The sequence below is a fragment of the Nyctibius grandis genome, chromosome 9 (genome assembly GCF_013368605.1).
Source record: "Nyctibius grandis isolate bNycGra1 chromosome 9, bNycGra1.pri, whole genome shotgun sequence".
NCBI classification, from domain to species: Eukaryota; Metazoa; Chordata; class Aves; order Nyctibiiformes; family Nyctibiidae; genus Nyctibius; species Nyctibius grandis.
The window spans coordinates 27635188-27648613 of record NC_090666.1 but is presented as its reverse complement, the minus strand read 5'-3'; the positions used below and the strand labels follow the sequence as shown (position 1 = coordinate 27648613).

The following is a 13426-nucleotide window of genomic DNA, read 5'->3' as shown; positions in this document are numbered from 1 at the left end:
GTATTTATAGCACAGAACTATTAATGTGAAAACAGAGTCCAAGACTTTCAAAGAGTGTGGTTTGACAAACTCAGATGAGTTCAGTCATGCCCCTGCTTTTCAGGAAGAGGTCCATAATAAATCTGACACCTTATTGTGTTAGTCTAGAATCCTGTAAGTGACAGTGGAGGTCGTGTTATGAATGTCCATGCCATGTGGCTTGCTGTTGGGGTAGCTACTCCTGTTAGTAGGTGAGCTGTGCTTCTGCACAGGAAAATCTGTGTGTAGCAGTTCCTGTTTGTCTCCTACACTTGCTGCAGAATTTGCTGAACGTTAGGGTTGCTACCAGACTTTTAGTTTTACTTTGATAAAATCGTGCACAGTAAGGATTAGGTGTGGATTCATCTCTGCCCTGATTGATTTGCTTCCTCTGAGCTCGGGAGCGATGCCTGGTTTGTCACCAATGCCACCTACAGAATATCAAAAACATTCATTTGGGTTAAGTAACTGTATCGATTAAAGCATTGGTAGAAATGGGATTCTGAAGGGCACAGGCTGATTGTTTAATGACCAGCCTGATTATAGCACAATAGATTTCTGCCGTGTTTGAGAACGCCCTCCAAAGGCTCGTGTGTAGCCTCAGATGAGTAGGGTTTGGAAATGCTGAGATGGGATATTGGACTTGTGCAGCTGGGAGACTGTTTTTGCTCTTTGTCAGATGAGGACTTTCCTGGGGACCTGCAAGGATTTGGGAGCTCTGACTTACCCTCCTGTGGACTCTAGTGGTCCTGTTTTGTTAAAGTGCCAAAGGGAGATGGATAATGAGTAAGAGCGTGTTCAAGTCTTTCTTAACCGACCTCTTATTTGATGAAATTGTTTGGTTCATGCTTAATCATTATCTCAATGCTATTGGTATAACTGATACCATCAGAGACCATTGCTTATTGTGTCAATCACATCATTGCACTGAGAGTTTGTTCTCCATGTGTATTTCTCACCACCCGTAGTCTCGTTTTGCTGTGGATTCGAAAACCATTTAGGGAAGGATGGCCTGTTTCTTACAAACTGCCTTTGTCCAGCACAAATCAGCTGGTGTTTTTGTCAGGAACCATGACGAAAATAACTGTGTAATTATCTGGATAGCACCCAGACACTGCTGAGAATGTGTTTAAAAATGTAACAGCCAGTTTACTTATAGCGTATGATGCAGAATACCTCCTTAAGGTAGGTACTAACAGCAGCCTTCTGTCATACAAGCTGAGGTTACTAAGAAGCCAAGAGCCAGGCTCTTTATGGGGGTGCATGGTGGGAGGATGGTACAGTGGGTTTTAATTTAGAAAAGAGCAGCTTCTGACATGGTGCAGGGCCGGGGAGGGGAGGGAATATTTGCTGTGAGGATGATTAGGCATTGAAGTAGCAGCATGAAAGACTGAGGAGCCACCAGCCTTGAGGGTTTTCAAGAGCCAACTGGACAAAGCCCTGAGCAACATGGTCTGAATTTGATGCTGACCCTGCTTTGAGTAGGAGGGTGGACTGAAAACCTCCCGAGGTCCCTTCCAGCCTAAACGATTCTGTAATTCTTTGTTTTGATGTGATAAAAAATTAGTTGCTTTAAAGTACTAGTGTTCTGGATGGAATAACTTGTGTTGACTTCTTACAAAGGTTCTGCTAGGCTTTGTGCTGATGACAGAATATGTTATACTAAAAAATGTTTAAAAGTTATTGAAAAGGATCCAGAATATATTGTTTCTCTTGTTGGTATTGAAAGATACGTAATGCTGAAGAGCCATGTGGCATGGAAAGAAAAAGTTCATAAATAAAAAATGTGCTTATTCAGATGTAAGCTATTGTTAGTCAAAAGTACTAAGTGAAAATGTATTTTTACTCTTGCGTCTCTTAAAGGTTTACAGATTGGCTTTGCATGAGCAGGTGGAGGACTGTAAAGCTGAAATAGAATAAATTAGGGATACTCCATGGATTGGCACTTAAAACTGGAATGTATCATACATGTAATCTGTCGTTTACTAGGATGTTTCACAAAGTGAAATTAATTTAACTTAACAGTCGATACTGGTATCTAGGGAACGGGCGAGCCTTGTTCTCAGGGAGGCCTTGGAGTAACTTGCTATTCCCCTCCTTCCATTTTTCAAGTTGCTTTGTTTCATTGCATGTTGTGCTCACTTCTGGAGGATATATAACTCTGCAACATAGCTAGCAAGCCTGTAAATCCTTTGGCCCTAATCACACGAGGAAAACAGAAGGGGAAATGCTTATATGTGTGTGTTAAGCACATCATCTGAATTTTACATGTTTGCACTGATGTTCTTCACCCAGATCAGGTGCCATTTTCAAACATATGTACAGAGTTAAGTTTTTTTACTTTCATTTTTGTGGCGCTTCTTAAGACTACTTACAGTCTGCGTGTCAGGCTGAGGGAATGCATCTCTAAACCATCAGGAGTCAAAGGTGGTGTTTAAAGCTGTATCTCCTGTTCCATCTCTCCCCAAAAAATTATTAGTGAGCTGGAGTCCTTGGAGTAAGATTCTCCTTCCTTGGGGTATGTGCATGTTGTTACCCAGTATTGTAGGAATTGCCCAGCAGCCTCTTGTGATGAATAGCCAGGAGCAGTCCTTGTCTCTGACACTGTCCTGTATTTACAGGTACTGACTGTGAGACAGACATACAGTAGTGCTGCTTGAGGTATTGAAATTTCTTTTCAGAGAAGCAGAAATGGGTCATGTCAAGTCAATATCATACTGGTTCCAGTACTGTGATTTCTTACATTTAGCAGACATCTGACAGCATGTTTATATAGTGGGTGTCAAACTATTTCAAACGTGGCAGGTTTGCATAAGTCTGCCTGGCAGGGATTCTGCCTAGTGTTTGCCCAGCAGCAGTGCCGTGGGGTTTTTATGGACAAACTGCGTCGGGTGGGTAAGTGCTGTTGAAGCCATGGCCCCTTGAAAACGCTTGTGGTAACACGTGCCCACGCCCTGGAGCCTGCCGTCATTTGGCTCCGTAAGTAACGGCACCCCACGATGAGAGGGGACGGTTTTGGGCGCAAGCGTGGAGGTCCGCTCTAGGTATGAGGCCACAAGTGTGTTTTGCGGTTTCTGTCCTTGGCAGAGCCAGTTACCTCGAAATTTGAGCAATGAACTGAAGAGAGCAGCACTCTATACAGAACCAACCCTTTGTTCTTTCTGCCGTGGGCATTTTTACCCTCTGAGAAGGCTTTTCCGTTGTTACAAATAACTTTCCAGTCTGAAGTTGTCTGTGTTGTGAGAATTAAAAACTCAGTTCGTTTAAGTAGATCATATTTGCACAACAGGGAGCTGCAATAGTTGTCAAAAGGAACCTGCCTGCCTACCAGCTCAAGTCTAGGGGTAACGCAGTGAAACGGGGGAGAATGGCAATAACTGAACAGCAGCAGTATCGAGGGATTGGGGCTGTTTGTGGTGGGGTTTTGTAGAAGGTGGCTGATGTGAGCTTAAATTTTGGCCTAGTGACTCTGTATTTTGGATTTTGTTATCGTTGGTGAGGGTTTGAGATCTACAGCACTGCAAGGCTCCCAGTCTTACCCCAGCTTGTGCTTGGTTTTCATCAGTCCTTCTATATTAGCTGAAAGTTTCAGCCAACCTACTCCTTTTTTGGCTTTTTGCGTTGCTTTTTTGACGGTTGTGGCCCTTTTCCACAAGTTTGAGTGGTGAATATACTTACAGAAGGGAAAAGAAATGACACCTTTCTTTTTTTTCTGTTTTTCCTTCTGTTTAGAAGTGCTAGTGAAAGCACTGGTGGTGGGGTTTTCTGGATGCTTGACCTCGATATTGCAGTTTTTCCTGTTAAATTGGATGCTATACTTACCGTAAAAGGTTTCAGAAGCAGAGGAGTTGGGTGTAACACCAGGGTGACTACCTGAGTGATGCCTTTTGCTCCCTGCTGAGCTATTCTGAGTTACACTGGGCAAACTGCTCGCAGTTGCCCTGTACCAAGCCTGAGCTAATTTGACATTTTTCTCTATAAAACTGATTGGTTTTGCCTGGGATTAAAAGTAGACTATTAAAAATGTTACTGCATAGCATGTTCCGGCACTTCCAACTGGGCTGAAATGAGGAAGCACTGTAGATCTGCTGAGAGGCCCGTTCTTGGCAGATTCCACTCCAGAGAGGTATGGACTTGAATATGGACGTCTGGAGACTTTAATGGAGTTAGTGTGTTTTCTGAGGTTCCCTACTCCCTTGCCTCCATCATTTCAGCCTTAGTTGTGCATAGTCATGCCGAATAGCAATGTTTACCTAACTGCTGTGCACGTACGTGTGTGTGTAATTAAAGAAATGCAGGGCACTTCTAAACACAACTGCTAACCAAAGGTAGTGCCTACACAGGGGTGTATTACCCGCCTGTGAAGCATAACAAGTTACGGAAGGCAGGGCCATTACTTGCAATAGGGAATTAACTCCTACAGATGTGTTTACAGTCTTGCCGAGTCAAGTCTCCTTGTTTCATGCCCTGCCTAACAAGTGTGTTTCACATTGAATTGTCCAGCTTTTATTTCATTGCTGTGTTCCCGTTTGCAGGCTGAAGCAAGACTTGCAGCAAAGCGAGCGGCACGGGCAGAGGCACGGGAGATCCGAATGAAAGAACTGGAGAGGCAGCAGAAAGAGGTATGGTCGAGGCTTTGGGGGTGTGTTGATCATCTTCTTTTCTGAATATAATCTGAGATCCTGCAACAAAGGGTAAATCTATATTTTGTTGAAGCATTAATAGTCTGCAGGGAGCTAATGTTGATCACAGGATAGCAAATAAAATAGCCTGGAAAAAATACGGATTGTGGCAAGAATTTTATCTTGGTGAAGCCAGTATAAGTATTCACAGAAAATACTGGTGGTTAGTAATCATTGTTTAATATTAAACTTTGAAGTACGCAGCTTGTTTGTGTGTGCATTGAGGGGGTGGATTCTTATCACTTTGTTAGAAATCTAATGAATATGGAAGACTCTTGGCCATTGTATAACTCTTTACTTGCAAGTCGGTTTGCTTCGTTGCTGTGAAGCTGGCATTGTGGTCGTCCCTGTTTGTAAAAGTGATGCTCTGCTGTTGGCAGAAGTAGTGATAGAAACCAAACTTGGCTAAACATTACCTTCTCCGAAGCGTTAGGATTGAGTGCCTGGTGTAGTCTCTCCCAAATTCTGGAAGAGCTAGTTGTTTTATACCATCAGCGAAGTTACTGTGCCTCTGCATGTCAGCATGTGGGAGACCATGGGCTTCCAGTGTAGGAATGATCATAAAGACCAAGAAGGCTTGTTCTGCTCCTGTTGTGTTTGACAAGCAGGAGCTGTGCTAAATGTCGTTCTCTCCACTTCAAGAAATGGAGAGCAGCATTTGTTTTGAAGCTCTGGAAGCTAAAGCCGTGCTGTTAGAATGGGGCTGCAAGCATGGGTTGGCGCAGGTGGATTGAACCAGAAGGGCTTAAGATTTGTATTTGTTGATGTGCATTTAATGAAATGGCAGAGTAGGCATAACAGGGCCAGCAGCAATCATAATTCAATTTTTTTTCAAATAGATTTTGAAGGAAAGGGAAGAAGTAAGGAGTTTGGGGGCAGGGTGTGGGAATACGTAGTAAGAATAAATGTACATCTGTGCGGTAGGGTGCTTTAAACACTGAATCTGGATGTGATAGCAGACTAGTGTTGTTGCAGGCTGCAATAAGCAGCCTGGAACAGAAGAACTTGGGCAGTTTGCCCATGCTCAGGTTTGTGCTGGAGTGTCTCGTCTAGTTCAGGCAGGTTTGGATGTGTCTCAGCACCCTGTAAGCCACAGCAGGGTTAGATGTACCTGCAAACACCCCAGGAGTGAGAGCTGCGGGGGAGTGTTGCTGCAAGCGTAGTGCTTGTGGAAGAGAGGAGCCTTTTTCTGCCCCAGTTGCTGTTTTTTGAAGAATGTTTCTTGCAACCTGGACCACAGTCAGAAGGCCTGGACTGCAGATAAGCATTGGTACTGTCAAGTTGCCTGCTGCGCCTATAGCCTGAGTGATGGGACTTGCCGAGCAGCCTTTGGAAGATCCATGGTAAACAACCCCTAGGTGTTTTGTTTGGGCAGCAAACTAAATATGGGTGTCAGTGGTGTTACCATCTAATTTGCAGATAACTTTAATGCAGCTGATGACCCCCTTGAAGATTAAAAGCTGATGTTGCAAAGGGTGTCCTAGTAAATTGAAATTTTACTGTGAAAACTAAAGCTTATGTGCATGCTCGTGCAGTTAACTGAAGAGCTGGTGATCTGAAAATCTGTGAAAATTTCTTTGTATAGAGAGAAATCGCATGGTACAGGATGTCACTCTGAAATATGAAATTCAGTGATAGCTAAGCCAGGTACTCACTACAGTCTGTTTTGTAATTCACTGGCATAAATTACATAATGTGTCTACACACTTGTTATATATTTTGCAAGCTTGGGTATTCTGTAATTTTTTTCAAATCACTTATCTCAGCCCCCAGATGCAAGGTAGAGGTAGTAAGAACGGCTGCAGGAAGTTTTTCATTGCCAAAAGTATATTGCAGATATAATAAAAGAAAATGTAAATATAGAAAATCCCAAGCAGCAATCAACACGAGATTTGGCACCTACCCTTTCCTTGGAGGAGAATGTACTGTGATACTGGTGTCTGTACAGCTTTTTATCTGCCATGTTCATTTTCCTTCGCAAACTTTTTGGAAGAATAAATAGCACATTCCCACTGCTGCCATGTTGAATAACCAGAATTTAAAGCACTTGCTGTACTACTTCAGAGCCAGATATAGGAGTTAAAAGCAATAAATAAATTTATTGCGTGTGTGTGTACTTGTTCATGCTTAAAGCAATGTACATGCCTCGACAGGCTTTTTGAGGAGCATGGATTACTTAAGAATATATTTATGTTCTTGGTCTGGGCTAAAAGCTTCCAGATGTTACCATTGCAAGCTATAAAGATGGCAGTGTAGCTCTCGCTGGCAGTGAAGTAGGGTCTTTTAATGATTTGGATTTGGACTGGAAATTGGCTCCTTTCCTGCCCATCATCTAGTATTAATGACATTTCTTAACCTGTCCTTCATTTTCCTCATTTTAAACTAATTGGGTGACTTCTGCATCATGAGTTTACGTATGTGATTTAACTAATGTTCTGTTACTATTACAAAAGAATTATCAATGCAAAAGCACCAAGTATTTGAGATCTTTATTGTCTTATGAATGTTTCTGTAGGTAGAATGAGCAGCAACTTCATTAGAAAGCTATAAAAACACCATGTGCTGGTTCTGTAGGCTAGCCACACATGAAGAGTGCACCAAAAATTGGTCACAACTGTGTAGTAAAGTTCATTGGTAAATGGTGAGGGCTACACGATATCATACCGAGCTATGCTGTTGGCAGCAATTATTTCATGTAGCACACATAATTGACAGCAGAAACTGCTGCATAGTCGATTCTTTTGGAAATTTAAAATTGTATTCATCATCAGCCACGCTATTGATAAGCTCCTTTCCTTTCAAAAGGAGTACATGATGAGAAGCTCATGGCAGCAGCTTGGCTTTGGACGGTGGTGAGCACGCTTGCTGCAGGTGTGGGCTCAGCCCTGGCGCAGGCTGCTGTACCTCTTGCCAGAGGTTGCTGCTGTTCTCGTGGTTTGTGTGTTTGGAGGGGTAGCTTGGTTTGAAATATAAGGTGACTCTAAGAATTATTCTGGAAACTTAACGTGAAGCAGCATACTGCTGTAGTAGAACAATAATTGAAGAAAATTATGTGGCAGAAATAGATGAGCTTTTGAAAGAAAACACCCTGAATTGCAGTGTGAGGTGTGGGAAAGTTACTGTGGAAGGCTGCTGCTGTTCGCTGTGGTGGGGCAGGACTGCAGGTGTGTTCCAGAGGTGGTATCATCTCATCACCTGGCATCACCTCATGCCAGGCAGCAGAAAAAAGGGTAATTGTGCCAATGTGATGTTTTTTTTCAGGGAGAGGAAGGTAAGGAGGAGAACATGAGTGCTAGTTCAATAGGAAAGTATAAACTAGGTAAATGAAAAGTGTTTTCTGAAGCTGGAGAAAGAAAATGAGCGCAAGAATCGTGATCTGCTATATGCTGATTTATGAAGATAAGGGTGGTGGTCACTCTTGAATCACATACATGTGTATATATTGTATATATTTAGTAGAGAAGGGATTCCTGAACATGAGGTTCTAAGAAAGTCACAGATCTAATAAACATAACTGCTGGAATGTTCCTGACTTCTTGTTCTGTGCTGCTTTGTTGTTGTTACCCACCAAAGGTGTAAGTAATTAATCTGGAGGTCACAGTAGGTTTCCTTGTGTGCTTCCATGCATAGTAAGTCAGTACAGGAGAGCTCTTGTGTGAGGCAATGCCAATGCACGTTGTAAGCTGAAAGGACAATTATAGTACATGCTTCTTGCTCCCTTGCCTGTTTCCGTGCCACTGGTACCCACCCAGCTGGTGGGAGCCAGAGCAGTGATGGGCCTTGTGTTTTTTACCACACCATGCTGCCATGGTCTTTAAACAATTGGTTTACAGTTGCAGAATCTAAAGCCAGTCCATTTGGCTCATACTGTAGAGTTGTGTTTGGTACAGAGACAAATGCTTGTGTGCATTCAGATATTTAATTTTAATTCCTGCAGAAGAGCCAGTCAGGAGTTGTCGGGTCAAGTCAGTTGTTCTCTTGGGGCTACCAGGTAAAATGGAGAGAAGAATTTTTTTCTGTGTATTTTTTTTTTTTTCCTTAGAATCTTGGCATAAGATATATTAAAGCCTTTTTTCTCCAAGAAATATTTAACATCTAAGTAATGTTTCAAGACACGTAAAAGCTGCAGCATTAGGACTAATTGTAGAGAATGTTTTATGTAGGAGTACCTTCTGTGTGTTCTGCTGGCAAGATTTTAAATGTCTCTTTGAGGACTGACACTTGGAGACCACAATTTAAGCTGATATTAGTGCCTGAAGTGAAAAGAGAATGATCTCCTCCCACTCCTTAATCTGCAGGATAAGAATCTTGCTTGCCAGTTCACACAGCAGATGAGCCTGTACTTTTAGGTCAAGGCAAGCGCATTGTGCTTGTCTCCTTGCTTCATTTTCAGCTCTTGCTTTAAGGGCACAGCACAAAACTTGGCTTTGCTATTTTGTGAATTTGTTCTTTACCAGCATACTCATTTGCACGAACTTTTCCTCCTTTGGATTCATATTTCTTCAGAATAAAAGGTGTTACCAGTACTTTCTGTCATGGGTTTCTTTTTCCATGTCAGTTCCTTGAGCATGTAGTAAATTTAGTGAATGTACTGAAGCCAAGTTAATGTGAGCAAACGGCTTGCAAACACTCTTGATCTGCTCACCCATCCTGTTGGCTGTGACTTAGGCCCCTTCTTCCTTTACTACGATTTGGAGCCTGCCAATCTGATCTGAATCAGCGGGTCCCATGGCACAGCTGCCATTCGGGAATGGTTGAAGCTGTTTAAAATCCCAGGCAGATTTTAAAACTAGATCTAAAACTAGAGAAAAGCAGAATTCTCATGGCTTGAATGAGAGAGGAGAGGCTGGCTATGCAACTTGGTGCTTGCATATACAGGGCAGAAGTTAAGGAGGTCTGTGGTGGTTACTTCTTATCATTCTTATGCATCCAGTGTAAAGGTGCACAGGAAAATTTTTCGAGGGACAACGTTGAAGGTGTTTGTAGTAGACTCTGGATTTCTGCCTTCTGCTGCCATCTAAACATGCTTCACTGGCTTGTTCTGTCCCATTCAAAAGTTATTTATGAAAAACTTTACTTTTGAGGGAAACCTCATATGATAAGGAAACCAGGAAAGCAGTCTGCCACCAATACTGTGGACAAAACGACATTTTTTGCTACACCATAATACAGGAAAGTGCTATTTAAGGCATTTGTCTGATTAAATGTCTATTGACTCTGTTAAGCTCTTTGTAGGGGCCATACCTGCAATAGACATTATTGTTTAAAAGGGTTTGTTTTCTCCTGTAATGTACTATCTAAGGAGGACAGTACACTGATGAGAGATCGGTCACTTTGGAGCAGAGCTGTTGTAATGCCTGTTAGCTAATGGATGACCAAGAAAATTCTAGGTTTTATAAAATGTTGGGACAGTGGTGACTCACTTGGCTTTGTCCCTGTGCCCCTCTCCACTGTCCTCCGTGGTGTCTGGCCCTGAACAAGGGCCTCGTTGTTATCTTACCCATTGGCAGTCTGGGTCCTGGACACAAGACCTCTCCTGTGTCGGGTTTTGCACTCAACAGGAATACCTGCTGTGCCAAGCCTGAAGCATTGGGGTTTGGAAAACAAGACTTCCATGGTGTTGCCTCAAAGCGTGGGTGAAACAACAGCATGGGGAAGTTAAAGCTTAAAGGTTAAACAGCTACGTGGTAATTGCCACATCTAAAACAGTGGTGGCTGGCTTCTGTGTGTGGATGAGAGGCATTTGTATGTGTGCAAGGGAGAGACAAAAATCAGAGTCGGTATGCAGTCTTTGGAACTGTGGGAGGGTTTAGTTCATCTTCCTCTTCAAGGTTTTCTTAGTAAAAGGTAAGCAAGGTGATTAGTGTCTGGGAAATGCTAGCTTCAAATGTCGGTCTCAATTATCCCCCCTGCGCTTGTAGGAATAGGAATTAATGCTTCTGAGGGATTAAGCTGGGTTCTGCAGTTGTCCTTCATGATCACGAAGGGGAACCTGATCTGGCCATGGAGGCAGGGATTGAAAGAAGTACTCTCTGCTTCCCAGCACCGGGGTCTGGGTTCACCTGAGATGGCCCAGAGGAGCAATGGATGACAGGGATCCACTGAACATCCCAAAATATGGGAGGCCAGCTACCCTGCTGCCTGCTGACCAGCTGACTGACTGGAGTCAGAGCAACGTACCATTCTCCCTGGGTTGTACTCGTAGAGCAGAGGGCTGGTGGTGGTGTTTATTCAGCATCAGTGCTTATCCAGGAAGATGAGCAGTAAGGCAGCTGAGGGCTTTCGGACCAGAGCTCTGATACATTTCCTGCAGATAGAAAGCTGAGTGTTCAGCAGAGCAGTGGGGAGAATGAAGCTGCAGTTTCTTTCTGGATTTGTGTAGCCAGTTAGGTGTTTTCTGAATAGAAGGGTTTCTGGCTTTAGAAATGCTGGGAGAGATAAAAGAAAAAAAAACACATTTTCTGTTTTCATGTGGATTTACAAAGCTGATCAGTCAAGGGCAGTTTTCAACTTCAACAAAATTCTGATGTAATAGAGTGGCTGTAATGCTTTTGTGTATTATTAAAAAGGTCCAAGACGATGGAACAACTTTGCTGAGTCAGCAGTGCATTTATTAGGGCCTGCAAATGGTGTGAGGCTCCGTGGAAACATTAAAAATTGAAAAAGCAACCTGCAGAGATCCTCCAATGCTGGCAATGTATGTGCAAGAATTTTTCAGAGGCTTTTAACAAGCTGACACTGTGCTGTACACAGTTGAAAAGTTGTATAGCATCGCTGCTTTTATAACTAGGCTTCATCAGTTAAGGACAAAATTTGTCCTTAAAGGAAGAACACATTTTCTGTAGTTAATGCTGTTTGGTTTTATTGTGATGGTAGTTGCACAGCTGTCATCCCAGGTGAGTATTTGGGCATCCATTACTTTGAAGGAGGGCGGTTGGAAGAGAGAGAGGTCCTAGCTCACAGCTGGGTTAGGCTCTGGTCTGGGGCAAAGTCTGGGGAGCAAATGTTGTGTGTGCCTCCAAGAACCTAGTGAGTATGAGAACAGGGATGTTGTGTTTTAGCTCTTTATGTGGAGGAGGCCTGGAATGTAAACGCTGCTTTCATTCTGCCTAACTCTACAGGGCTTCAGTGTGCACTTTGTTGTGTTTGTGTTTTGCTGTATATTCTGTATAAATTTTTTTTTTTCCCTTTAGAATGAGCTATGGAACATTGCATTGCTATTTATTCATTCATGCTGGCTTTTGTTTCCTTGTTTCTTTCCTTCCCCTTTTCCCCTAGATCTATCAAGTTCAGAAGGTAGGGCTTGCTCTCTTTCGTTCGTGTTTGCATGTGTGTGTTCCCACGTTGTGAGTCTTGCTAGCGTATCGGAAAAACCTCTGAAGAATGGAAGATGCACAGCAGGCTTGGTATTTCCATGCCGTTCCCTCCTTCCTTCCCGTAGGCTTGTGAGATGGATAATAAAGGGGAGCGGGGGAAGATGACCTGTGTAAAATGTGTCTGGTCAGGCACTTAATATAATTTTTTTCTATAGACTGTTTGGCAAAGAATAAGCAGTGAGCAGAAGAGTAATTTGGCAAAGCAGCCATCGTAGGAGGATATGGTGGCTCTGGGTGTCACCAAGAACCATACAGCCATTTGTGAGTTGAAGGCCAGGTGTATTGCTGAAAATATTTCAGGCTGGGCAAGCATCTAACAGGTGCCAGCAGGAAGAATGACTTCCAGATGACTTTGTTTGCAGAAAGTCACTGAAGTAAATCAGGGATGTTGTGTTTGAAGCTGTAATCTTTTGGTAAATAAACTGTATGGCCTTTCTTCCAGTGTGACCTAAGCATTGTAAATGCTTTTGTGTTGTTTAATGCTCTCTCACCTCAGTTTAAAGTCATGATCTCTTCCCTCCTCTCAGTTTCCTTCTCATAGTTCCAAACAATGGCAAAGGCGATAATAATTATAATGATAGTAGCCCTAGCTGAAATCATTTGCTATGTAACAACAGAGTTTTGGAGTTTGTGGTATGATGTTTAGCTGTTGTATACTTCCAACATCTGAACTGTGTGATACCTAGAAAGAGAAATAGCTCCAAAGAGATTTTGCAGGGAGAGAGAAAGTGTGTATTTCTTCAAGCCTGCCATTTTCTACCTTATTCAATATTTCTTTTTTTCCTGACATATTTTTATTGCTTGCTGAATGATGAATGTGTCCTAAACCCACAGCCTGTTTTGTTCTGTTCTGGCACTCCAGCTGCCTTAACTGCATGTTTCACTCGCTTGACCTAGCAGTGCATGTGCTTCTTGGAAATGCTATTCTCCTCTTTAAGTGCATATGTATATGAAGATAGCTGCTCAAATCATGCGCTCTGGTGTTTAATCCTGACCCCGTGAATTTGGCAACAAATTCATCTTGTTCTTGTTTTTATCTGTGGAGTTTACTATGTACTGAGTGACTCAAATTAACATCTGCCCATGGATCAACAGGCTCATTATCAATCTCCTTTACAGGAACTAATTTAATCTTCTGGTACATACTCAGCCCCATGGGAGACAAGGAGGTTGTTTACTGTTTGTGTCCTGACGTGGATGAGAAGATAAGTGGGTTAGCCTCGCAGCATCCCGTAGTGAGTTTGCAAGTCTAGCATTTTCACTATCACTTAGTGAGCAAATCTGATCTGGAATTCTCTCTCAATGGTATTAAAGTCATTAATTATTTAATTGTAATATCACTTTTCAGGG

At 42.6% G+C, this 13426-nt stretch overlaps 1 protein-coding gene across 8 annotated transcripts in view; it reads left to right on the top strand.

Moving 5' to 3' along the window:
* Positions 1-13426, top strand: part of LRRFIP1 (LRR binding FLII interacting protein 1) — a 118208-nt gene that overhangs the window by 44608 nt on the left and 60174 nt on the right. For 7 of the 8 annotated variants that reach the window (XM_068408195.1, XM_068408194.1, XM_068408189.1 and 4 more), the window contains exons 2-3: positions 4554-4640; positions 11979-11996. In XM_068408195.1, coding sequence (XP_068264296.1) covers positions 4554-4640; positions 11979-11996 — 105 coding nt within the window. The remainder of the gene's footprint in view (positions 1-4553; positions 4641-11978; positions 11997-13426) is intronic. The other variant, XM_068408193.1, reaches the window with a different exon arrangement.